The sequence below is a fragment of the Pezoporus wallicus genome, unplaced genomic scaffold, assembly GCF_028554395.1.
Source record: "Pezoporus wallicus isolate ANWC-B61680 ecotype Strahan unplaced genomic scaffold, APGP_CSIRO_Pwel_v1 contig_8013, whole genome shotgun sequence".
NCBI lineage: Eukaryota > Metazoa > Chordata > Aves > Psittaciformes > Psittacidae > Pezoporus > Pezoporus wallicus.
The window spans coordinates 2,106,297-2,131,068 of NW_026636761.1; the positions used below are offsets into that span (position 1 = coordinate 2,106,297).

The 24,772-nt window shown below is 53.3% G+C and overlaps 1 protein-coding gene across 1 annotated transcript in view; it reads right to left on the reverse strand.

Annotated features, from left to right (window-relative positions):
• LMX1B (LIM homeobox transcription factor 1 beta) overlaps positions 1 to 14,010 on the reverse strand; it is a 95,471-nt gene extending 81,461 nt beyond the window's left edge. Inside the window, exons 1-2 of the mRNA XM_057401645.1 lie at positions 13,575 to 14,010; positions 13,056 to 13,242 (exon numbers count right to left, since the gene is read on the reverse strand). Of these exons, the coding sequence (XP_057257628.1) occupies positions 13,056 to 13,242; positions 13,575 to 13,713 (326 nt within the window). The 5' untranslated portion in view covers positions 13,714 to 14,010. The remainder of the gene's footprint in view (positions 1 to 13,055; positions 13,243 to 13,574) is intronic.
• Positions 14,011 to 24,772: the final 10,762 nt, after the last annotated feature.

Genomic DNA, 24,772 nt, shown 5'->3' on the forward strand with positions numbered 1-24,772 from the left:
AACACTTTTTTCCTTCTGAAATGGCAATAAACTCCATGTAATTTTGGTTTTCTCTCTGTTCTAGCTATTTCAAGATCCGTAGCTGGAAAGGGGTGAAGGTACTTCCAGATGGAAGCTGAAGACTCCCCAAAGACTGGTAAGGCGATGAAAATCACATTGTTAGGATCCGGGGCTATGTACTGCCCTTGTTTATATGTATTCTTGTTTGAGTGACAACTTGCAATTGGCTTTCAGATGGCTGGGTGAAAAAGCTGAGGTTTAATTGTGGCATCCAACAAATTGAATGTTATAGCTCTTGTCATTGAATGTATCCGCTACGCGCTCAGACAAACCCCTGCCAAAATATGAGCTGAACTTTTAAGTAAGAAAAAAAAGCCACAAATGGAACAGGCTTCAATTATGCTAGACAACCAATATTCATAGGACATGTATGAAATGAAGACAGCTTGCTTGCCTTGGGCTTGTTTTCCAACCTTTCTGTAAGACATGGGTCACCACAGTGGGCTCTACTACTGCCTGGCGCTCAGTCCCACCACCCTGGGCCCATTACGGACCATGGACCATCCTGCTCCGGCCTCTGCCACGAGGGATGATGCAGGCAGTGGGCACAGCTGGAGTGCTGGTGCTGCCTCATGGAGCCCTTCCGTCTCCTCCATGGAAGCAGCGGGTGGATGGGGAGGACGCCATGCTGGGCAAAGCTGCTTTCCCTGTAATTGCCCTGGAATCTCTGGGGATTCTCCCACATAAAATTAATGCAGGCGCCATCGAGGCTAATTTATTCCACACCCACAAAACCATGCTGGGGAACTGGCCCGGGCATGGGCAGCGAGGCCGAGGCAGCACGACTTTGAGGACCACGCTAGCAGGAGCTGTGTACCCCAGAGACACGGGGTACCCTGGAGCTCAGGGGTGCCGTGAAGGCCACGTGTGTCCCCACAGCCCCCAGTACAGGACATGGTGGAAAGCTGCTGCTGAAGCACAAACTGCCTCCTCCATGCAGCTCCTGCCAGGGCATCCACAGCCCTGAGCAGCCCCGGCACAGCAGCTGCCGTGGGGGATCCCCCCAGCAGTGGGATTCTGCTGGTTCCTCCATTAACAAAGTAGCTGTCGGCTGTAACGCTTTCTGCTCCCATCAGCTGAATCACTTGTTTTGTTGCAGCTCCAACCACCAAGCCTGGCAGGTTCAAACCAACGATACCAAGTAGAGATAGTATCACTGCAGCATTTCACATGCCATTTATTCCCTCGAATAGTTTTACTCCAGTTGTACTTCTGCAGCGTTTCGTAAACTGCTCTTAACAATAACCTGTCTTTCATACTACAGGTACTTCCATCACTGTGTCTCATCTGTAAAAACCCCAGTGTTGGCTTTACACAACCCACACACAAACCAAAAGGCGCAGGACACTGTAGTATCTGTTGTGAGCATCAGCACTCATACAAATGTCACAATGAACACCAAAAGCACGCGGCTACAACACTGTTACTGTCACCCATTCACGACTCTCCCTGGAATATGTGTGGACAGCTTCCTTGTGGCTTGGGAAAGTGTTGGTAAGTGAAGTAATGAAGTAAATCATTTCTCACATGTGTGTGTAAATAAATAGAAGTGAGAAAGCACCCAGATATCGCAAAGCTTCAGCACGTTTGGCTGACAAGAAAGGGAATCCTTACAAGAGCAGCACTGCCCCTGGCACAAAACAATGCCCAGAACACAGGAATTCTTCCTCCCTAGACCTCAGAGACAAACAGGTTATGAAAATTCAGGTGGCTGAGGCTGCAGTACTGCCTGCCCCAGCCCCGGGCGGGCAGAGGCACCGGCACAGCAGCAAGGCTTCCCAGCACCGGTGGGTGACGGCACCAGCGCCCGTGCTTGTCGGCTGTGTGCCTCCGACCGCAGGGCAGACCCTCGCCAAGCCGGAGCCTGCGGATGCAGGGCAGGATCCGCCCGACGCCAGGCAGCACAATGTGAGCCTCCAGCTCCTTTCCTCCTTTTGGCAAAGGGAGGGCTGGAAAGGGGCGCAATGGCAGTGGCAGGGCTCAGATCCACTTCATGTCACCCAGACAGACTGCACAGGACATCAAAGCAGATCACTCCAGTCCTCTCTTGGCAGCCTGTGCTGGGGACATCCACCCACAGCCACCACCAAGCTCCAGCAGTGCAGGAGGGTACCAGGTTCCCTGCTGCCCGCCTTAGCAGGGTCTGCACCTTGAGCCACTGCGCTTCTCCCTGCCCAAGTGCAAATGCAAGGTCTGTTGGCAGGATAACTCAGGGTACTTCCTCTGTACAGCTTTAGTCACCTCAATTTCAGTGAGCCTCAGTCAGCTCTGTCACTGTTACCAAGTTGAGATGCCGAGTATGTGTCTGCATGTAATATAAACCAGACTGACATATAAGAATATTAGCATCAATAGAATCACTTTGGGAAAACATTTTCTCATAAGATTTCAAGAGAGAGGCCCACAATATGCAAAATTTGTTCATTGGGACTTACAGCAGACAGGCTTTGTGTAGACCTCTGCAGAGAGGTAGGTTTCGTTCTCTTCCCTCTTCCTTCCTCACTCTGGACTCTAGTTATTAATGACCAGAAGGTGACTGGGAAGCACTTGAAATACCGTATTAGCACTTCCCCAGGGCAGTCACAAACAGAGGACCACAGAGCCACCGGAGCAGCAAGGACCACATGCTCATCTTTGTCAGAAAGCTTAATAAAGGAAAAGGGTTTCTAAAGCCTCACTGCTGGTACTAACGTTCATATGGGGCCCCACCACACTTTCTTTATCAACTCTGGTGTGAGTGAGAGCTGACCCATAGGGTCATGCTCCACATGTGAAACTTTTCTTGTCATCAGATGAAGCCCATGCCAAGATCCAACTGTGAAGACAACTCACAGCATTACACTGCAGCTTCTATTTAGGGTGGGTTTGGCCTATGAAGAGCTCCATCTCCGAAACCCTCAGTGAGCGGCTCCACCGAGCTCCCTCTAGACACTTGCTGTCAGGTAAGTAAATTGACCTTGCATGACACTGCAAGCTGCTGCATGCCAGGGCAATTGGCTTCAATGGCATTACTCATGGGAGCCCTGCGAGTGGGGATTTGCTGGCTCAGGCCCCCGCTGGGGCCCATGAACTGGCAGCGTCAGCCCCTCTGCACAGGGAGTGTTCCGGCACTAGTGACTGCTGCAGGAGGAATGCGCTGCCAAACCTCCACGAGCACCCCCAGCCCGCTGCATGCACTGGTAATGTGGAGAGAGCTCTCTAAAAGTATAAGAGATAGGTACTGACTCAAGCCTGCATGTACATACAAACCTTTGTGTGGTGGGTATGCAGTCTGAAAACCACCATTATTAATAGCAGGGGGCGGGGAGGGAGGATCAGCTCCTTCTCTCCTGAAAAGCCAGAAACGCCAGCCTCCCCATGCCCAGGAATTACCTGAATGGGAACTGCCTGACCCCATCCCACACACACAGGGAACCCCACAGCCAGGAAGGGCCAACCCATGGCTTTTGATCCATGTGAGCTCATGTGCAGCGCCAGCAGAGCTCCAATATCCTGAACACGTCATTCAACTGGTAAGGAGGACAGACCAGATAACCTGGATCCCCAGCTGCTGGAAGAGGTAACCGAGGTGGAAACGGGGCTGTGTGCCTCATCCCCTCCGCTCACCACCTTCCCAGAGCTCCCTGCAGCACCTCGTACCTCTCCTGTGGCTCCTCACCACCTGAAAAGCTCATGATGAAGCTCATGAGCTAGGCAGGTAGGCCTGCTCCCAGCCAAGATCTGCCACGGAACCGAGGGCACAGCACCACTAAAGTAAATAGCGGAGGCACTGCTGCACTAGAGGTGGTTTAGCACAGATCATCAACTACAAAGAAACGCCTGCAGAAGATCCCAAATATTCATGAATAGTGCTGGGGCTGGCAGACTGTCATGTACAGCTGGACTTTATCACACCAAAGCTTTGCCCTAGCTGAAGGTAGCTCACCATTTCTGCGGTCATTTCGGTGTTTTGGTTTGCATTTTTTGTCTTAGTTTCACGATTTTCTGCTTTACTGTGATTTGCTAATAAACCTCTTTGTACCATACAGAATGAAATACTTGCCTCATTTCACACACGTTACCAAAAGTAGCCTCAGCAAGCACTCCCATATCCCCTCCCCATGAAACTGGATTAAAGCTGTGACATGAGAGAATAAAATCAGAAACCAGGGAAGCTGCTTCCATTGAGAAGCTGCAGGAATAGCTCTATCAGGTGATAGGAAACTGCTAGCTGTAGGCAAGCTGATTGTATAAAGGATAGGATCATGCAGGTTGAGAACAACTGTTCTTCAGAATGGATGTTAATGAGAACTGTAACCTTTCTCACTAATGAGCCTTGGCAGGTATTGTGCTGCAGCCCAAAGGTCGGGTCCCATGGAGCTCCTGGTGACCCTAACTCCAGCTGTGACAGGCAACGGTGCCCATCTCTGTGCCCACTTCTGGAAAGCAAACACTGTCCCTGCTCATACTGTCCTCATCCACACAATGCACCAAACGTGCTTGCTCACTAACACACAAGGAATGCACCAGTGCTCGACTGGTCTGAGAGAAGAAGGAGTAAGCACCGGCTGTAATTAGAAATGCTTTAAAACAACATTCAGGATTTCTTCTGCAAATTCAAATTTGCTTGCTTCCTATCATAATAATAACCTATGGTAAAAGTAACAACTGCTAAGGAAAATATTATTGATGCAGACTATTATTGTTTTTTCTGGTTTTGTTTTGTAATCAGTGAATGGTGATTCAGGTTACAAACACATGAAAGTAAACTTCCTAACAGCTACCAGGAGGATTTGGTCCTCAGCATGTGCACATAAATTCCATTAGCTCTTACTGGGAGGGTGCACGTGCACTCTTGTACATTATAAATAATACACTGATTGCAGTAAAATCAAGAGCCAAATTCTGTCCTTTGATGAGCGAGGACGGCTCTCATTGAAGTCAATAGGGATTGCATGTTCACAAGTTCATGTCAACATTTGCAAAGGAAAATTCCGTGCATATTAAAAAAACATATTATGTTTTGGAAGCAAAGCAAATGACCTCCACGACAAGTGTTCTCCGTAAATGTATTGCCTCGTTACAGGAGCATCAGGTTAGAAACCCTTATAAAATTCTCAAGAAATACGTTATTCCTTGTTTATGTTGGTATTAAGGGACTTATCAATTTGTGCCCTCGCAGTTCTGCTGTATCTATAAAGAAGATCACTGTAAAACTGCAAAACCAGCAAAATAGTACACTGGAATTAATCACATTAATGATTCCTTTACTGTAATACAATCTCACAAATGTCTACTTGTTCAGTTGCCCACAGGCAAACAGTTTTTGAAAGGCAAGTAAAATACCCCAGTTCTGTGTGAGCATCGCAATGGGAAGCACATAGGTAGGTTTGGCTGGGCTGAGATTCCCACCTCGGACACAATAGTTGGTGTAACAGACTCTGGGTTCCTCTGGTAATACTGGTCTGAATGTTTTACCTTCTCAAGACAGTCAGAATGCACAATGTTGCATACAAGACACTTAAATTTTAAGGGGTTTGTTTCTACATAATCTTCATTAAAATCGCATCATATGTCACACATGGTGCTTTCTACTTACAAGGTATATTTAGCATCCAATAAGGGGCAATGGCAACACAGGTATTCTGTGAATGTGCAGGTCATATAAAAGGAGAAAATATTTGTTATCAGTAATCTGTTTTGCAAAATGGCTGGTTTGAGTGTGAACTGCCTGTTCCGGAACAGGGGACAGGAGTCCCCATCCCCTCCTCATGCCCCCCTCACAGCAATAACCTGCCCTCACCATCCACAGAGCCCGTGGACACCAGGGGCTGGCTCTGGTCTCGGCGACTGCATTAGACACAGCACGTGGACGAGTTTGCAAAGGTCTGTTCAAAGCAATTGCCGACATACCAAGAAGTAAAACAAGAGTAAGACAGTGTTTCACTTGAGGAATATTGGTCTGGAGAAAGCAAGTCCAGGAACGTAAAGCAAATGTAAGTTTAGCATTTTAAAAAAATAAATAAAGACAAAAAAAGGCAAATATCTGCCTCAATTTTATGTTGGATTTAAAGAGGCATCTAGAAACAGTGAATAATTTGCCTGAACAAAGCATGCAAGATTTAGATCTGTATTAGAACGCATGTTATAAACACCAAAGAGCATTATATTTAAAACAAAAAGTCAGCTCATTTTACCTCACAAGTATTGTCATCTCTTTCTCTCTTATGGCCTCTACTCTCAAACTCAGAAGCCCAGCCTTACTTTTATCATTCATTTTAAATTAGATATGCAGTTGTACACGTATTTTTTTTACTTGTTACTAATGGAGAAAAGTGGTGTCTGGTTCCCTAAACATCACCAGTGCTGTTCAAACTCCCACTGCTGCAAAATAGCCTTCTCTCCCCGTTTCATTTTTAAAACTATCTTGACACAGAAAACACCTCTGCTTTCTAAAACAAAAATTCTAATACTTCCTTCATCAAACAAAAATCAGTCTAAATTCATAGCTTTAGGTATAGCACACCACAACTGCAAGGTGTGTATTCGATAGACATTCCCTGCCCACTTCACACGTCCATTCCAGTTCACTTGAAGGAAATTTCTGCTCTTAATTGCACCCATCTGAATCCAAAGCAACTCCTCTAATGTCATTATTTGGCTGCTGGAGACTCGGCTGTCGAGGATCACGTCACATTGTTACGAATAACCTTATTCTTTGTTTCCGAACAAATCTGGAGTTTTTATATTTTGCAACGAACAAGAAACTGTCATTTCATTATGAGTCAATCTCTGCCTCCTGAGTAACGCAATCATCCTCAAATCATGCCAAAAACCCCTTTCTACCGCACTAACTCGTCCAAGAGCAATACCAAGCTTGTTTACCTTTACTGGAGATTACTGTACCATTCACTTCACAGTTTTATTTATTTACTTGCTTGCTTTCTTACCTCATTGAGCAATAACATGACATATCATGCGGGGAAAAAAAGACGTAGGCAAAGAGAAGCATTTATCCTTGTTTTTTCTGCAAGTACATTGCTTGACCTAGTGCACCCTTTAGAGAGGACACTGTAATGGTCTTTCTCCATCTTGCTGGGGTTGAAAATTTGCAGCCTTTTTGGGGAATCTGCATTTTATGCAACTCATGATGCGGTTTAAACCAGCCTAAGCAGTAGAACCCCCCCTTCTAATATTCTCATGAAATATTGCTGTTATATTTACCCACCATTTTCTACCACAAGAACTGAACAACACAAGGAGTACTTTGCAAACCAAACAGTAAATGTACTTGCCTACTCCTAGCCTAGCAATGGTAAGAATGAAGTATTTTACTAACTCTTTCCGCCCCCAGATCACCCCATGAGCACACCGGCAGACGTCCGTGGGCCTCTCTGGGTCTGTGTGTCGGTCGGAGGTGCACGCACATGTGCCCCAGTACAGAGCAGCCAGCACGGTGGCTCCCGGCGCCTGTTTCCTTACACCCAAGGAGGCCCCCGTTCACTTTGTGGTGCACTGAAACCTCCTGCTGACCTGCACACTGAGCTCAAGCAATCCTCTAGCAATTTACTATATCCTACTCCATTCCAGGAGAAGGAGGTACTAAATAGAATGAAATCAATTCCTGTTACAACAAGAAGTACCAGATTTAGTGCAAATTCGAATTTTGACTGGAATGAAAAATAAAAATCACAGCTACATTATGAAAAGCATACTCCTGGATATTCCTTCACAACTGACTGTATCAACCAGCCTCTACTCGTTACTAAATATGCAAGAGCTCACTACGACGTACCATGCTTTATAGGTTGCTCCACAATGGAGGCGAGCAAAAGGGGTACATATTTACAACTGAAATACACTAATGACATAATTAGTCTAAGGAGAGAGGCATTACAATCCAGCTATTTAATCATGATATATTATTGATGGTTGAAAATGTATGATGTATGCCTTTGAACTAGTTCGAAAGTTCAAAAAATAACAGACGTGATTTCTGAACAGAATACACAATGTTCCTGTTTCTTATATACAGCAGTGAAGATATTTTTGCAGTGAATTTTGTATTTGTTAGCTATTTTTTCCCAGGTTGGTAGTTAAGCATTATAAATTATCCTCTTATTAATCTAATTGCATACTGCCTGTATTACAAAAAGATCCCCCTATCATTTTCTACCACGGATTAGTGCAAATTACCTACCACCATTGCAATTATTTTGTCCAATAAGGTTACCATGATTGCAGCAGAAAACCAAAATGTCTCCCCAAATTCTTAAACCATGCTCCATTCCAGATCCCCTATTTTAAGTATATCCTAAGGCTAACCTGGAGCCACCTCTGGGCTCCAGTGCCGGTATCTGCCCTGTGTGCTACGGGATAAATTCCTGCCAGCACGGGGGGACCTGTGGGGGCTCAGCCCAACTACAGCGACTCTGCTGACGTCAGAAATAACAGCTACGTTTCCTCAGCATTCCCGCTTTTGGAACTGTGTCGAGGTGCTTACGGAAACCTGACAGTACTGAGGGTTTTGAACCAGGCTGATGTGGCTGAGAGTGCAGGGCTGCTTGGATTGTCAGCAAAAATGCCAGTGTTTCAGCGACTTTTAAAAGCATTTTTAGCGCATGACATAACTTTAATCATTACTCCATGTCCTGGGCATGTGCTTAGGTTACTCCTCACCTCTAAGTTTCACTCTGTTTTTATGCCATTTCCTAATAACACAAAGACAAGCACCAGCCTGACACGAGACGCAAATGACACCGGGGGGGGCCACCAGCGCCCTGCACAATTCTGCTGAGTTCCCATGAGGAGCAATTGCACCAGTGAGTGTAACAACACGCCTGGTTCTCCTTGGTTTAAAAAATGAAAAGCAAGTACAACTGAAGACAAATAAAACCTTCCTGTTAGCAAATGGTTATTGTCCATTCTGCATGTAGCAGAATCTGGGAGCTCAAGTCACCTCCTGCACCGCTGATCCTGCCTACATTCCTCAGCCCGCACTCCCCACGGACATGCGCGCGCTCTCTCTGGATGAAAAATAACAGTCATGAAAATAAGAGACATTTACTAATAGGAAGCTTTTGTCTTACTGCAACGTAAAACGCAACTGAACTGGGAAACATCAGCCTCGGTATTATACTCCTATGAAAGAACTTTCGAAGTGTGGAGAGGGGGAACATTCCCCTACAGCAACGGGGCTTCGCAGCGTTTTCTTTCCTTCCTGCGAGGTACATGCTGCTCCGTGCTGACTGCACATAAAAAATAAGCCCAGTCACTGACAAGAAAGGACTTACAGATGAAGAACAGTATAAAGACGTACCAGAAATATACAGCAAGGCTTTTTTAACAGCACCCAATAATGATGCTAAAACAACGCCTGACATATCTGGAAGAATCTAACAAAAAACTATTTCTCTAAGCAAAACTTAGAATGCATTAACGTAACATTCTGAAATAGCAACTGTGATTGTTTGCTCTCCTACCTCTTGAATAACTGACCTCTTCTACAGCCTTTCTTTCCAAAGCTAGAATAGGAATATGGATCTTTCTAGAAATTATATGCATTTCTTACATATGAAATATGTAACCTGAAACGGTTATTTTTCATAGCATATCTTTTTGTTTAATGTCAGCAATAACTAGGGTATATTGTTACATAGTGCTGGATAGTGAGATAAAAACAAACCAGGAAAGCACAATCACAAAACAAATGAAAATATACAAATGGGAAAGAAATGTAATATTTATAATTACTAATGTTTTATAGCAGGAAGCACTGTTACGAGTGGCACAATAAATAAATTCATTTAAGCAAAGAACCAGAACGTAACTACTGCAAACCCCTTGTTTTTGATAAATATTCCTTCTGAAGGCTTCCGTTTGTCAGAAAGAAAACTTCTTTTAAAGGAAAAAAGTGTAAGGGTAAGGTTCCAAGTGTGCAACACTCCCCCTGCCATTTGGCAAAGCTCTCATTAAAATCAGAGATATTCTGTTTGACTCGGGTTTGCAGAGCCAGCCTCCCTGGTGCCACTGGACTGCTCTGGTTTCCCCCCCCACACAAAAAGCTTGCAATCAAACATACCTGTGACCCTCAAAATCTTACATTTTAGCAAAAGAAGTGCGCTGATTGAATTAAATCAGAAGATCAGGATGTGCTCATGCAAAAAAATTGTTGAATCTTTTGTATAAACCCAGTGTAAAACGCATGCACAGCTTGTCCCACCAGTCCCACTGATGTACCGATGATATTTTGTGATAAATTACACCTATCAGGCACCTCTGACTACCTCAAACTGTGCCTGGGCCACTAATCCATCTCCCCCGGGATTTGTTCTAACATTCCAAGCATAGGGGCAGCTTCAAACAGGCAACATTTTCATAAAAAAAAAAAAAAAAAGAAAAAAAAAGAAAAATGTTTTCCCCCTTCCCCCTAATGTGAAATGCCCTCATCCAAGGATGGGCAGGAATCATTCCTGACCCAGTGAAAGGTTTAAGGTCTGATATCTGACCCATCAGAAGCTTGCTTTCATTAGAAAGACGAGACACCAGTTTTCCAAAGATACACACACAGCATTTGATTATAGTCCTGGGAGTTCTGGAGAAATCTGACCTTTAAATTACATTACTATTTACAGAAAAACCTATTTAAAGCAAATTTCAGTAACTAAGATATTTAAGTAATCTTTATTCTCCCTTTTTTCTTTTTTTCCCCCTTTTTCTCCCCCCCCTTCCCCCCCCAAGGTCAGTAAATAGGACTCAGGATAACAAAAAGCATCAGATTTTGCTGATACCGGTCTTCCTCTGCACTGATACCATTTCATCTCACTACTCCAAATCAAGCTTTCTTAGTGCAGAGGCATTTTCCACCCCGGAATGCTACAGCCCAGGACGATGGTTGCTCCCGCACATTGGAGACGACTTGCACAACTTGCTCATGGCTTCACTCCTCCCTCCACTCCCTTACTGATCAAACCGATTGCCTGCACCGCACAGCCCAGAACCGCTTGCCATGTACGAGTAGCTATTTTTATCCTTCAGCTATCAGAAAAGGGTATTTCTCCAGGTCTAAAAGGCAGCAGGCAGGGGAAGCACACAAACAGCATCAGCGCAGTTTCACGTGCTTGCTTTTTTGGACTAATAAAATTTCATGGAAAACAAATTTGGATTTACGGTGGCTGCCCTCCCCTTTCCACGAGCCGCTGCTGCTGTCAGTCCGGAGGGGCACACACAGCAGGTGACCATGTCATGTCACGCGAGGTGCTGGGATTCAACAAAGGCCAACATGTTGATATCTTTTTATTGCTCGTCAGCCTGGTTACCCCATTTCCCCCCTATACAATTGGACACCTTTGATAACACGGAAAGTTCTGAAGCGGTGACATTTCTATTTTCAGTCAGGAAAGTGTTTTTGCATTTACAAAGGAGCAGCCTGTAATCTTGCTTTTTAAAGTCACGAAGCACAATCCTCTATTTCGCAGAAACTAAAGATGGGATTCAGAGGGTACACGGGTGTGTAATTAATGTAAATATCTACACAGCCAAATGATGCTTTTTTTAGGTAGCCTAAAGACTATTATAAACTCTTCACGAATTAACCAAAATACCTAAGTAGTACTACCTACAGAGGCAGAGGTTTCATTGATTTACAACTACAGCTCTCACGGGGTGGTTTATTTTGTATAGAAGTAAAAGATAAAGTCTGTGGATCTGCTCTCTGCACAGGGGTATGAGAAAACCCGGCCAGCACCAGGCCCTGGCCCAGTGAGGGTGGCTGCAGCAGCGAGCTTTGAGCTTTTCTCATGTGAAGAACCCGGGCCCATGGAAGAGTCTCTGGTGAGGGCTGCAGCATGAAATAACACATTTTGTTGTAATTCCTAAACAGGGGGACATTTATCTGGGCCGTTTATACAAGAGTTATAACCCTAACAATATTTATACCCAGCATGTCATGTTAGCATTTACTACCAGTTTCCATGGAGATGGATTTTCATGCTGTAGCTATGAAATGCACATTGTTGCCACTAAGCCACTTCAGGCCTTTCTGGAAGCCTGCTGAATGCCTGACAAAAGTTGATGCAAACCAATAGTTGTTGTTCTTTGTTTGTTGCCAGACTTCTAGCAGAGCCATATTATGTCCCAGTGATTGAAGTGCCCATGTTCGCCCCCCTCCCGGCACAAAAAGGATCCTCAATTTCGGTGACAAGCATGAAGTGGGCTTCTGCAGGGGAGGACAAGCGCGGCGCGGGCAGGGCTCTGTCTCCGCGCAGGGACGCGGCGCGGCGGGGGGCAGCCGCCCGACAAAGCCTGACATTTGGGGATAAAGCCTAAATCACAGAAAGCGCCCGGGCCGGGCGGGCCGGGGCCAGCGCCGGGCTCCTCCTGCCGAGCCCGGCCGCGGAGCCTCGACCGGCGCCAGTCCCCGCGGCTGGGCCCCGCGGCCGCCCGCGCACCCTCCGCGCCCGGCGGCGGCTCGGCTCGGCGGCTCTGCCGGGATAGCCCGGGGCAGCGGACAGACGGCCCCGCCGCCGGGCAGCCGGCACGGACCGCTCCGCTCCACGGATGTCCCGGAGCTGCGGGCGGCGGTGGGACGGGGTTCGTCCCGGGAAGGAGGGCCCTGCGGGGCTGTCCCGAGAGCGGCGCTGCCTGAGCTGTCCGAGTGGAGCTGAGCCGGGCCGAAACGGGCCGCCCCGCTGCTGGACCGCTCCGACGGCGCCGCAGGGTGCCGGACAGCGGCGGAGCCGGGGGACAGGCGGCAGCTCCCTGCTTAGGACGGGCGAAATGGCTCAAAGTCTCTCCGGTCCCGCCCGCTGCCTGGGTCCCCGCTTGCCGGGGCCGCCACCCGCAGCCTCGGGCCCGGGCCGGTGATTCCCCGCTCCGCAAGGCTCGGGACGGCGGCCCGCTCTGAAACACGCTCCGAGCCCGCGGCGCGACGCCGTGCCGTGCCGTGCCGGGCTGCCAGTGCTCCCCGCCGGCGGCGGCACCGCGCCGGGCCCCGCTGAGCCCCGCCGCGCTCTTACTGTTGGTAGTCCTGCTTGCAGTAGAGCTTTCGGTCCCGGAAGTAGCAGCTGGTGGTGAGGGCTTGCTGACACGCCGCGCACTGCAGGCACTCCTCGTGCCAGGAGGACTCGTTCACCCGCATCAGAAACCGGTCCGAGATGGGCCGCTGGCAGCCCTCGCAGACGGCCTGGTGCTGGCAGTCCGACCCTGCGAACGGCAGACAGCGGCATGAAGCGCCTGTCCCGGCCCCCATCCCCTGTCCCGACGCCGGCCCCACTCCCCCGGTCCCGCTTCCCGGCCCCGGGACAGCCAGCGGGCAGCGGAAGCCCGGCCCCAGCCCCGGGAGCTCAGCGACACTGAGCCTGACGGCCGCTGCCGAATCCGCACCCCACAAACGCCGGTGAGACGATTATGTGCCCGGCTGCAGCCCGAGGCGAGGCGGCCGCATCAGTCCGGCAGGGCCCCGCCGCAGCCGGCCCCGGGCCCCGCGAAGCTCCGGGGCCGCTTTAGGCGCAGACGAGAAGCGAACGGCAACTCACCCAGCAGCACTCCTAACGTGGCCGGACCCGAGCGCAGAGGGTGGTCTTCCATTTTAATACCGTCCAGCATCTTTGAGCAGTCCGACTGGCCCCGCGTAAAGCACCTTTCCAAGGACTCGGGACCTGTTGCGATATCCATGGGGCGGGCGACGGCGGGGAGAGGCGCTCCGGGCGGCGGCGAGAAGCGCTGCCGGGCGGCGGGGCCGGCTCAGCCCCGCGTCTGGCCGATCGCGGGGGCACTCTGCGGCCGGGAAGAGGGAGTCGCTTTTATTTTTATCTGGGAGACATGAGGAGCGTTTCCTGCCTGCACTTCCAGAGACGGGGGGCAGAGGAAGGAGCCGGCGCCGCTGCCCATGGGGGCAGCCCGCGCTAAGCGGGCGCGCACATGCCGCGCACACGGCGCAGGGCAGCCCGCGGTGTCACCTGCTCGCCGGCAGCGCCGGAGCCCCACGCCCTCCGCGGAGGGCCCTCCCGGGGCTGGGCCGGGCGGAGCGGCGGGGCCGGGCGGGGCGGCGGGGCTTCCCCGGCGCTCCGCAGCCCATGTGCCATGCGGCGTCCCGAGGAGCCGCGCCGTTTAGAGCAGGGGCCGCGGCGGAGGAACACACCCCCCGGTGCCTCACCCCTCCTCAAACTTGCTGACATTTGAACTCCATTGGTGCGCGCCGTATCGCTGCGCCGCGGTGATTCGTCTCCTCGACGTCAAATAGTGCCCTGGCCCCGCCGGGCCCCCGCGGCCCCCGAAGCGCAGCGGCGCCCGGGGCGCGGGGCTGGCGGGCTCCGCGCACCCCGGCGCAGCGAGCGGCAAACGGGGCTGGGACCGGCACCGGAGCGGGCCGGGTGGCAGAGCGAGCGCGGCCGCCGAGGATCGCGGCGGAGCGGGGACCCGGCCGCTCCGCTTCCCGCCCCGCTACCGGCCCGACGGCGGCTCCTGGCTCCTGCCCTGTCGGGGTAGGTAGCAGCGCGCGTTCCCCGCCGGGCCGTGGGCAGGTGGTGACGGGACCGTCCATCAGGGCGGCCGGGCCTGGCGGGGACGTGGGTCTGTCGCGCGGGCGGTGGCTGCGCGACCGGTCCCGGAGGGAACGCGGGATGGGTTGCAGGGATGAGGGAATTGTTGCCGGGCAGCCCCGTGCGGTCGTGGCGGAGCTGCCCACGAGTGGACCCGGAGAAGCGTCCGGGGGCCCCGCTCCTGCCCGCAGAGGCCCGAGAGCTGCGGAAACCTCCCGCGGAGACGGCAGCCCGGGTGAGATCGTGGCATTCCCGGACCGGCGTTTACCGGGAGCGGTACCGCTAAGCTGCGTGCCTGCGGTATCGCGTGTTAGTGCGTGCGGTGCGGGAGTCCGCGGACAGCGCGCAGAAGGAACCGCACCGTAACGCACTGCGCTCTGCTTCCCGCTCCCCGTGCGGAACCGCAACGGCCGGGAAAGGCGATCCCCACCGGCCGCCGTGCATGGGGGGGAGCGCGGTTGCGCTACCCCGGCTTCCCGTTCCTTTCGGTTTTGTTGTTGGGGGTTTTCTCCTGCCGATACCGTTAAAAATCTAAACCCGAGGAAATGAAAATCCGGGCGGGATTCCGCGCGGGGTTTCTTAATGTGACCCGCGATATGCCGTGACCCCGCCGAGGGAAGGGAGTTTGTTTTGTAACGCTCCCAAAATATTGATACTTAATAAGCGAGACAAGTGTTAACTTGAATTACTTAATGCTTTTTTTCCCTGGGTCTTAAGATAAAGCCTTTTCGTACAGAAACATCTCTCAAAGAAATTCTTGTTTTACTTAAATATTTTGGAAAGGGGTTTTGGTAATGGAGCATATTTGGTTTTTGTTCTGGACAGTACAAATCTGAAAACCTTTGTAGCTAATGCTGAAAAAATAATATATGATTATTCAATTCTAAGATCAAGATAAAACCTGCTTAGATTTCAGAGTTCAATCAGTGGAGAGGAAAGCTTCTCGTTCACATTAATTTTTTATGTTCCCTTCCTATTTTCCGTGACGGATTCCGTGTTCTCCATCACACGGGATTTCCCTCAAATTATCTTCTACAATTGCGAGGAAAATTAGAGCTCCTCTTTCTGCAGCAGTTTTCGTAACTTCTTAATTTAAAAAAAAAGGAAAAAAAAAACCAAAAGCGAAGAGCAGAGCTGTGCGGCGGGGCCGTGGAGAGCAGAGCAGGAACCCTCCCAAATCGTACCCGCAGCAATAATTCCATCTTTGTTCGTAGGCTTTTACTCGCAAATATCACACCAAAGATTTGTTGTTTCTTGCCGTGTGTGTGTACGAACGCTGCACCGGATAATTATTATCCCTGCCTCTTCCCCGAGAACAATTCGATGAGGTGTTATATTCGGTTTATATAGCGCTTTTAACGAAAACAAAATACAATTAAAACACCCACGCGCAAAACCATCACAGAAATAAAACCAAACCAAGACTAACGCAACCCCACCTCCCCGTGGCTTCGTTCTAATTCTCCCTTGATTTGCAAGGCAAATCTTTTTGTTTTGAGGTGTTTTGGTTTAATTTTGAGACTCGAGCGAGGAACGCAGCCAGGCACAACTCCACATCTCCTAAACGAGGCAGGGGAGAACGGAGCACCGGGATAAGTACTGGATAGCTGAGCCTCCGGGGGCCGGTGCCACTGAGTGCTCCTGGCCAAGCTCAGCCGCGGCCGGTGCCGCTCCGGCGGGACAGGGCGTCCCGTCCCTTCACCCCGCCCGTTGCATCCATGCGTGTGCCAGAACCCCGGGGGGAGCTGCGGGTTCTCTGCTGAGGGTTCTCGAGGAAAGCCCCCTTACTTTGTGGGTCTGCAGATGTGTGCCTGACAGAACCGCCTCTGTGCTCGGGACAGCGCGGGGCCGCGGGAGGCTCGACAGCAGGAACAGAGGAAGTCCCTGTGTCTCTGTGTGAGCATGCCGGCCCCGGTGAGGAGACCGCGGCTGCCGTCACGCACGTGTAACCCCGGCTCCGTGGGCATTCCCGGCTCCCTGCTTGGGGGCAGCCCAGCCGGACACAGCTCGGGCTCCCCATGGTACCGATCTCACCGCCCGCTGCCCCTGTGGGACCGGGGATGTTGCGCTGGGAGCTGAGTCTGCTTCCTGCGGGGAGCTCCGGAGGCTGTGCGGTTTGCCGCGCCGGCGAGGGCCGGGCCAGCCGTGCAGCCCGTGGGTGCGCTGCCTGATCCGCGGATGCACCCAGTCGGGGGGGGGGCAATGGATGGCCCGGCCTGGTCCGGCCCGGCTGACCCCGGCCCGGCTGCCCGGTGCGGCGGGGCCTCGGGCGCAGCCTGCCCCCTGCCGGCGTGCGGCGGCACGGCCGGGGCTCCCGCGGGCGCGGCGGGGCTGGGCCGGGAGCAGGGCCGGGGTCAACCGGGGCGAGCAGAGCCCGCGGGGCCGTGCACCCCGGTAGCTACACCGGCCACAAGCCGGCAGCGCTGGCCGCCCCACAACGAGGTGGACCGCCCGCTCGCTGTTGTGCGGCCGCCGGTCTCCGACTCTGTCCGCGGCACCCCGACGACGGGTTGCGGGGTGAGAACGGCAGGGCAACAACGGTGGGGGTGTCCCTGCTCACTTTGTCCTATTTTCTTCACTCACAGCTGCACTCTGCACCTTCCCCGCCTGCCAACTGCCTACTGCGAAACACCGCTGACTGGGAGCCCGCCGTAGCGGGCAGCGCTCGGAGAACGCAGGGACACCAGGCCGACCGCACGGTGAACAGAGCCTGAGCTCGTGGCCGGTGCACGGGATGGAGACCTCCGAGTTTCCCCCACACCGGGCGCTGCTAACGGCTCTGCAGCCCGCGGTCTTCGACCGAGCCCCCGGGGGCTCCCCACCGACGGCCCCGGGCCCCAGAGCCGTCACCGCCGGGAAAAGAGGCCGGCGGCTGTGCTCGGCTGTGACTGATTCAGCTGCTCTCCCTCCTTCGGAAGGACAAATGTAAGCGAGCTGCAAAGTGTAGTTACTAATAACAATAACAATAAATTATCGGGCTCTTGCTCAGTAGCACAAACAAACGCTCGCCGTGAACCACGCAGAGTCCCCTCGGGGATAAGCCTGTCGGCCAGACCGGCTGCGCCTTGGGTAAGCGAGGGTCCCGATCGCCCGGCAGCCTCACGGAGCCGGTGACCGGACCCGGGCCGCCAAAGTGCCCACCGAAAAGCGGCCGGTGGATGGCGAGGGTGGGTTGGGGGCAGCGGGGGCCGCACTCGGTGCCGGTGCAGCCTTCAAACGCGTAGACCCCCGCCCGGGGAGCCAGGAACCCCCGCACAATCCCTGGGGGAGCGGAGCCGGCACTGAGCGGTCTGAGGCCGCGCCGCGTAGAAGGCGGCGAACACGGAGCCGGTATTTTAATTAAGCAGGGTCTCTTTGATATAGGCAGGCTGATGCTATCTCTGCGCGCTGTTCCCTTCACGGCAGCTTTTGGGTAGGAAAATTGCTGAGAGAGCGGGATCTCACGGGGCGCCGGGGCCGCGCCAGACGCCCCGGGGTGGCGGCGGGTGCGGGTGCGCGGCGCGCTGGGAGTTCCAGCTCTGCTGTGGTGCGGTGCATTTTCGGGGGGCCTGGAGGAACTAGAGTCAATTTACCATGATTAAAGGCACAAGCAAGGAGGCGCCACACATTTGCATGCGCCTTCATCTTTCTGAAGCGGATTTTTGAGGGCAGCTCGGCAGACAGGCTTTGGGCTTCGCGTCCCGCTCCGCCACGGGAGCGCCTCACCGTGCGGCTGCGGGAACGGGAGGTCTCGGACTCCTCGCCCGAGGGAGCTGTGGATCTGGCCTCGGCACCGGGACCCCATAGGGTCCGGTCCACCGCCCGGTGCGTCCTGCAGCTACAGGCGCGGCTCTGCGCTGTCCTCCCTGTCGCCGTGGGCCATGGCTCACCCGGCGCCGGGCTCGACGCGCAGGAGCCGCGCCCGCGGAGAAGGGCTGCGCTGACGGCGTTCACCGGGCGCCCTGTCGCCCGCTCCAATCTCGCCCGGCGCAGCCCTTGCCCCCGGCCCCGCTTTCCGGCGCGTACCGGGTGGCCGGCGCAATCTCGTCCCTCGCCCGGTAGCACTGCGGAACTGCGGTCGCGCTCGGCCCGTGCAGGCGGCGAACGCCGGGAAAAGCAGCGTTGATATCGAGACCGGGTCCGGCTCGGGCCTAAGAGCAGCGCTACCGGTGCCGACGTGCCCCCTCCCTCTCCGGGGGCTCCGTGAGCGCCAGGCGCGGGCCGGGCCCAGACGGGGAGTCCGGGGCAGGCCGGGCCCGGCTGGCAGTGGCGTGGTGCGCACATGTGCCCCCGCGGCGGCCGGTGCCAGGTGCAGGGCTGGGGGCAGGGTTTACCACCAGGCCCTGACGGCTCCGCGGGTTCCCCAGCCCGGGGGCTGGGGGGGCTTTTCCCATTTCAGGGCAAATACCTTCGTTTCACTGGGAAATTTAACCTCTCCTTGGAGCTGGATCCATTATACGGGTTTAATATCCGCTCTTTTACAGCTCAGTGTTGTAAAGGCAGCAGCCAGGTCTGTGAACTCTGACATGTGCACCCGCTGGGGGGGGGGGGGGGGAGGACGGGGGACTGGACCTGCCGGCGTGGGACGCGCCTCCGAGCGCTGCCTTTCATCTTGCGGGAACGCCGCACTGGCCCCGACGGCCGATCGCGGGAGGGGGGCGGCGGCGCTCCCCACCCGGGACCCCCGCCGAAGCCCCAAGATTCCGCGGCCCCGAGCCGGTCCCGGCAGGTGCCCCCGGGGCTCGGGCCGGCACTGGGAGCCCCGTTTGGCCGGTCCCGGAGCTGTCCGTGGCCGGCGGACGTGCTCCCGCAGAGACCCGCTCCAGAGAGCCGCCTCTCCCGTACGGGCGTGAACGGGGCGGTGCATCGCAGGGACTGGAAGGGACGCAGAGACCCCGAACCTTCGCGTTTTCTCCCGCGAATTGGCAGGTGCGTGGGGCGGCCCGGGCCCGAGCACCGGGCCTGCGCTGACCGCGGTCCAAGCTCGGGCCTCGCTAACCGGCAGGAAGGACCGGCGGTAGCGGCCCAGCCCCGAGGGGCACGGCGGAGCGCTCAGCCCGGCACTGTGCTGTGCAGCGGCGGCGAGAACCCCGGCGGGAGCCTGCTCTGCCCGTCCCGACGGCAGCGCCAGGCTAGCCAACAGCCTCCCGGTGCTCCTACGGCGGCGGGGAGCGGGTCCCGTTGAAGGGGCCCGCAGGAGAGCTCCTCTGCTTAGCAAACGCGCCGCGGGATCAGTTCTATCCATTTAATCGAGAAATCGAAAAAAGACTCAATTTTCAGGAAAATAAAAATCTCCAAATTCCAACAACGAGAACTCATTTTCTCCTGGGGCTGGGCTGTCCCTCGGTTACGACTAACGTTACCCTCACCGTGCCGACGACAGCGTGGCCGGTCTGAGCCGCCCTTCTCCCTCCCCACCGTGCCGGGGCCCACCGAAACCAGCTTCATTGGCCACCGCGGCGCCGCGCATCCGCGTTCCCTCCGCTTCTCCCCTCCCCGATCACCTAGAGTCCCGGTACGGTCGCGTGGCCCAGGCAGGGCCGCGTTCCGGGCCGTGCAAAGCAGCCGGCCCTACGCGGAGGCCGCGAGATGACCGGCCTTGATCGGTCCGCCGGCGGGCCCCTTCCGCGCCCGCACAGCGCTACCCGCGGGCAGGCTGCAGCCAGGACCCTCCACCGGGGCAGCGTCCTCCAGATCGGCGCTGGTCCGGCTCCCCTGTTCTGCCCCGCCGTCCCGGAGAGACCGGTGCTGTCCCCTAGCCCCCACTGGAGCATCCTCTCCGGTCCTGTCCCGAGGGCGGCCCCGGTAGCCGGGATGGACCGGTTCCCGCTCCCTCCGGCGCGGCTGCTCCGGCCGGTGCTTCTGAAAGGAGAAACGGAAACCAGAGAATTCGGAGGGGAAGAGGAGAGGGCTTTGCCTGCAAGACGGTGCAGCTTTCTACGTAAAGATATTAACAGCTGGCAGAAAACGCCGTCGGTGGGTAATGGTGTTACATTATCCGATTGGGCTTTTCTGCGGCGTTCTCCTGAACCGCCTTTGTAAATAGACAACGATCGCGTCAAGTGGGGACACATCAGAAGCTGCGAATGAGCCGCGTTGTAACCGCTCCTGCCTGGGTTGTGTCAGTGGTTATCGCACTGGCTTTGGGGACTGCAGGGCTAGAAGTGTCCGCCTCGGGACTCTGACCACATGAGCAAGAAAGAAGCAAGATGCTGAGGCGCAATAAGGTTCGACGAACGCTGAGAATACCCAAGGGCAGAAGAGCCTGGGAGCGCGGGGGGGGGGGGGGGGGGGGGCGCTGCCGGGGAGAGGCCTCCACCCCCCGGAGCCCCTCCGGCCTCTCCCCACTTCAGCCCCATCTTGCTTACAGGCTCCTGTCCCCAGCCCCTCGCACACATGCCCGGCAGCTTGTCCTGCAGGGTGGCTGCGTGATGTAATTCCCCGGCGTGACATGTTCTCACCTGATGCCAGCTGATCACTCTGAAGATGCACACTCGGCTGCGGGCTCTTCTGGCAGCATCTCCTTGTCCCCTCTCCCTCTCGCATGTCTGCGTTCTAATCTGACACGCCGGGTGCTGGCAAGACGAGACCGGAGCCGCCCTTGGAGGTCCCGGGGACTGCGCTTGCCCGGCCCCAGCGGCCTTCGCCTCTTTCCCCTCCGCTGCCCCCGGCCATGCCCCGTTCTGGGACACCGGCGGGAGCGGAAAAGCGCGATGATTATTTCTTCCATGATCAATAGGCACAAAGCTTGCTATTTCTAGTTATCTCGGGACGTGAGTTTACATAAACTGAGCTGTGGCATCGGGTTGGGGAGGAATCCCTTCTAAAGGTGTTTTCCTAAAAGAAATCCTCTGATCCCGGGCTCAAAGGTTATCACGAACAATAAACACTTTCGCCCTCAGCCTCATTTAGACAATGACAGATGAGCCAATTTGACACCCTTCTCCGCACTACAGATTTGCTCCTCTATTTTAGCGTTTCCATTTTGGATCAGAATGAGCGATCCGTGGCATTTTCTCTGGGTTTACCTCGGTTGCATGTTTGAGCGCACGGGAAAAACGGGGGAGAACAGCCGGAGGGCGATGGAGCTCGTCCCTCTCTCCCAGCCCCAGCCCCGGTTCTGCTCTTCCCATAGAGACTCCCCGGGTATTCTCGAGGTTCAGCGTTTGCACAATACACGAGGAAAGGTGTTTCCCCGAAAGCAGTCGGTTACCGGTAAGCGTGTGCCGAAGCAGTGATACGTAGCACGGATTCGGGGCACCCCTCGGCATAGGTGAGGAGCGGCTGTGGAGCCGGTAACGGGAACGGCGGATGCACAACCCCGACCCCTGATTTTCGATGGGATCTTGCGAAAGGGAACACATTCAGACGCAGCCCCGTTCCCCAAAAGTTCAGGGGGTAACGTGGCACCCCCGGCCGGAGGTGCTGGGCTTTTGAAGCCGAGAGCTTCAAAGCGTAAATTCTGATTTATGTGCTCAGTCCCTTCTCCACACAAAGCGAGTTTAAAGTCTTGTTTAACCAGTGGCATTGTTTAAGCCCGATTTAAAACAAAACAAAACCTAGAATACACACACACACACAAATACCCACACAACGCCAAGCAAGCCGTCATATCAACTAATCAATAAATACATTTGCGTTTCTGATTTTAGCTGCAGCAGTGGGATCATAGCGGCAGGGCTGTGACACCGGAGCCGAGGTTCAGCTCAGTACCCCCGAACCGCCTGGCTCGGAATAGCGAGAGGAGGAAGAGGAGGAGAGGCAAGAAAGCTCCGGCTGTCCCCGTTCCCTGCAGACTCTGCAATTTCTCAGTGGAGGGGGCAGCCCCTGGCCGGTTGTGCTGGACCCCGGCCTCAGCACCTCGACGGCTGCGGAGCTGGGCTCTACCGGGACAGGCACCCAGGCTGGGCACAGATTCTTAAACACCGACAGCATACAAGCGCCCGGGTCTTAATTTTTACTGGTGTCAAGGAATAAACCCATTGCTCATAAAACCGAGGGAAGACTGAGTACGTTGATGTTTTTTATATGACAGGTTATAAGATTACTCGGGAGGCCAATACAGCACGTTAAAGGGGCTCCCACGTCCCGTTTTCCTCAGCTGTGAAAGTTGGTGTGGTGATAGGATTAGGGGTCACACACATTTAGGTTCCCTTTATCACACGGAGAAATTTCACAGCAGAACACAGGCAAAGCAGGAAACCCCAATTCGTTGATCTCAAGCTATCACCAGACAGCATGCAGTATATTTTACATTTTGTTTTGGACACTTTTTATGCTCGAGATTGTTTTCCCTGTCTTTGTGTGGAAAGAAAGAGTTTGCGATCAAAGACGCTAAGAAACAGTGTAGTTAATTAGGAAAATGTGATATTAAAATATTAGTTAGATATATTAAACTATTGATACTAAAATGCTGCTCTTAAAATGGGAAAATACAGTTGTGAAGCCCTCAAGACTAAATTTTAAACCTTAATTAGCCGAAGAAGGAGAATTGCTGCACAGCGCTAATGTTTCGTAGTGAAATCCTCTCTGCTGCCAGAGCAGCCTCTGCTCACTGAAGGAACCGATCCCCCGGCTCTATCCCCCGAGGACAAGCAGGAGAGCTCCGGGAGACCCTGCCCATCACTGCCCGCTATCCTTGGTGCAGCCCCGTCAAAGGCAGCTTCCTGCAAAGAGGCAGAGGAACTCAGGAGAAAGCTGGGGAAGGGCAAACAGCAGGGTCCATGAAGGGCAAAACGTGGTAAAGACGAATAGGGATTTTCAGGGAACATTTTGTTTCTGTTCGGCAGGTGAATGACGCACAGCACAGTTGTTACTGGTGGCTAAAGAGAGTTCTGAGTGCTCCGAGATACAGAGCTGAGCACATCCTATGTCCACCAGCAAGAATGTATGCTTCTAAAATATAATTACCTCGGAAAAAAAACCCCCACATTTTAATTTCAATTACAATTGTTCTATGAGAGACAGATGTGAGCTGCTAAAATGTTTATAACGTGGCTTAACAGTAAAAAACCCCAAATATTAATGAAATGTGTTTCACTGATGGGATTTGATTGGCATGCTGTATTAATTACAGGCCTTTCACCCTTGAAACTGCAGTTCCAATCCTGTCAGTGCCCAGGGAAAACAATATAAAGCTTGTTTATATATTCTAAAATGATATAGAATCATGTCGGCATTTAAGAAAAAAAGAGGAAGGAGAACGAATTTCAGCCTTGGTTTCACTGCAGTGAAATACTTGGAAACGAACATCTGCGAATGTATACATTCTGGTCACCATCCCATGAGCTCGAAGCACCTAGAACATTTACAGACACTACTATGTGCAAATAATATCTACCGGTTCCATAATTTGGAATGAAAATTAAAACGTTAAGTGAATGTTCTCCAGCATGACACAGCCGAGACCTGTGGGTCTCCAGCAGGTGGAGACAAGAAAACTGGTTTCCTTTATTTAAATGATAATAAAATAATCAATGGAGGGCACCTGATTTCATTATCGCTAAACCAAGGTGTTTTCAAAATCTAACATTTAGCATTAAAAAGAGCTTAAACCATCCTCTATTTTTATTCCTAGTGGCTAAAGCAGAGGGTACTTTCTGGTCACGTTTGTAAGTTTTTTCTGTGCAGCCAGAAGGACTTTCTTAACCCCAGGGGTAAAGCATTGCTTGGGATGTGCCAAACTTCTCTCCACTGAGCATCCCATGTGGATTCAGTACAGACAGACAGGAGAGCATGGAGCCAGAACTCAGGTTAAGACTAGGCAGCTTCTCCCTGTGCCAGCCAGAGACCTTCTGAAGTGCTTAGGGCCACTGTCCCCTTCCAGCCTTGGGCACCCCCTGTGCCTGTGCACCCACAACAGGGAGGCACCAGGGCCCTCTCCTTTCTGCGCCAGTAAGATTATCTGCTGCTCTGGCAGGCACTACATGGCAGAGGGGAGGGAAGCTGGAGGAGTCTCTACCAAAGGGACAGTGTTTTAACCCTTTCCATAAGCAGAAAAGTAAATCAAGAGAGAATAAGGCATTTATTTAGGGCTCAGAGACATCAAGTGCTTCCACCAAGCTAATGTTAAGGTACCCCATGCACAAGAAAGAGCAGAATTTACCAACCAGCGCTACCAATACACAGGGATAGAAGGCAGCACAAGCAGCCTAAATCCTGCAGTAACGTACTCCAAGACCTCACCCCTCTCCCTGCTCGTGCTGGGGGTTGCA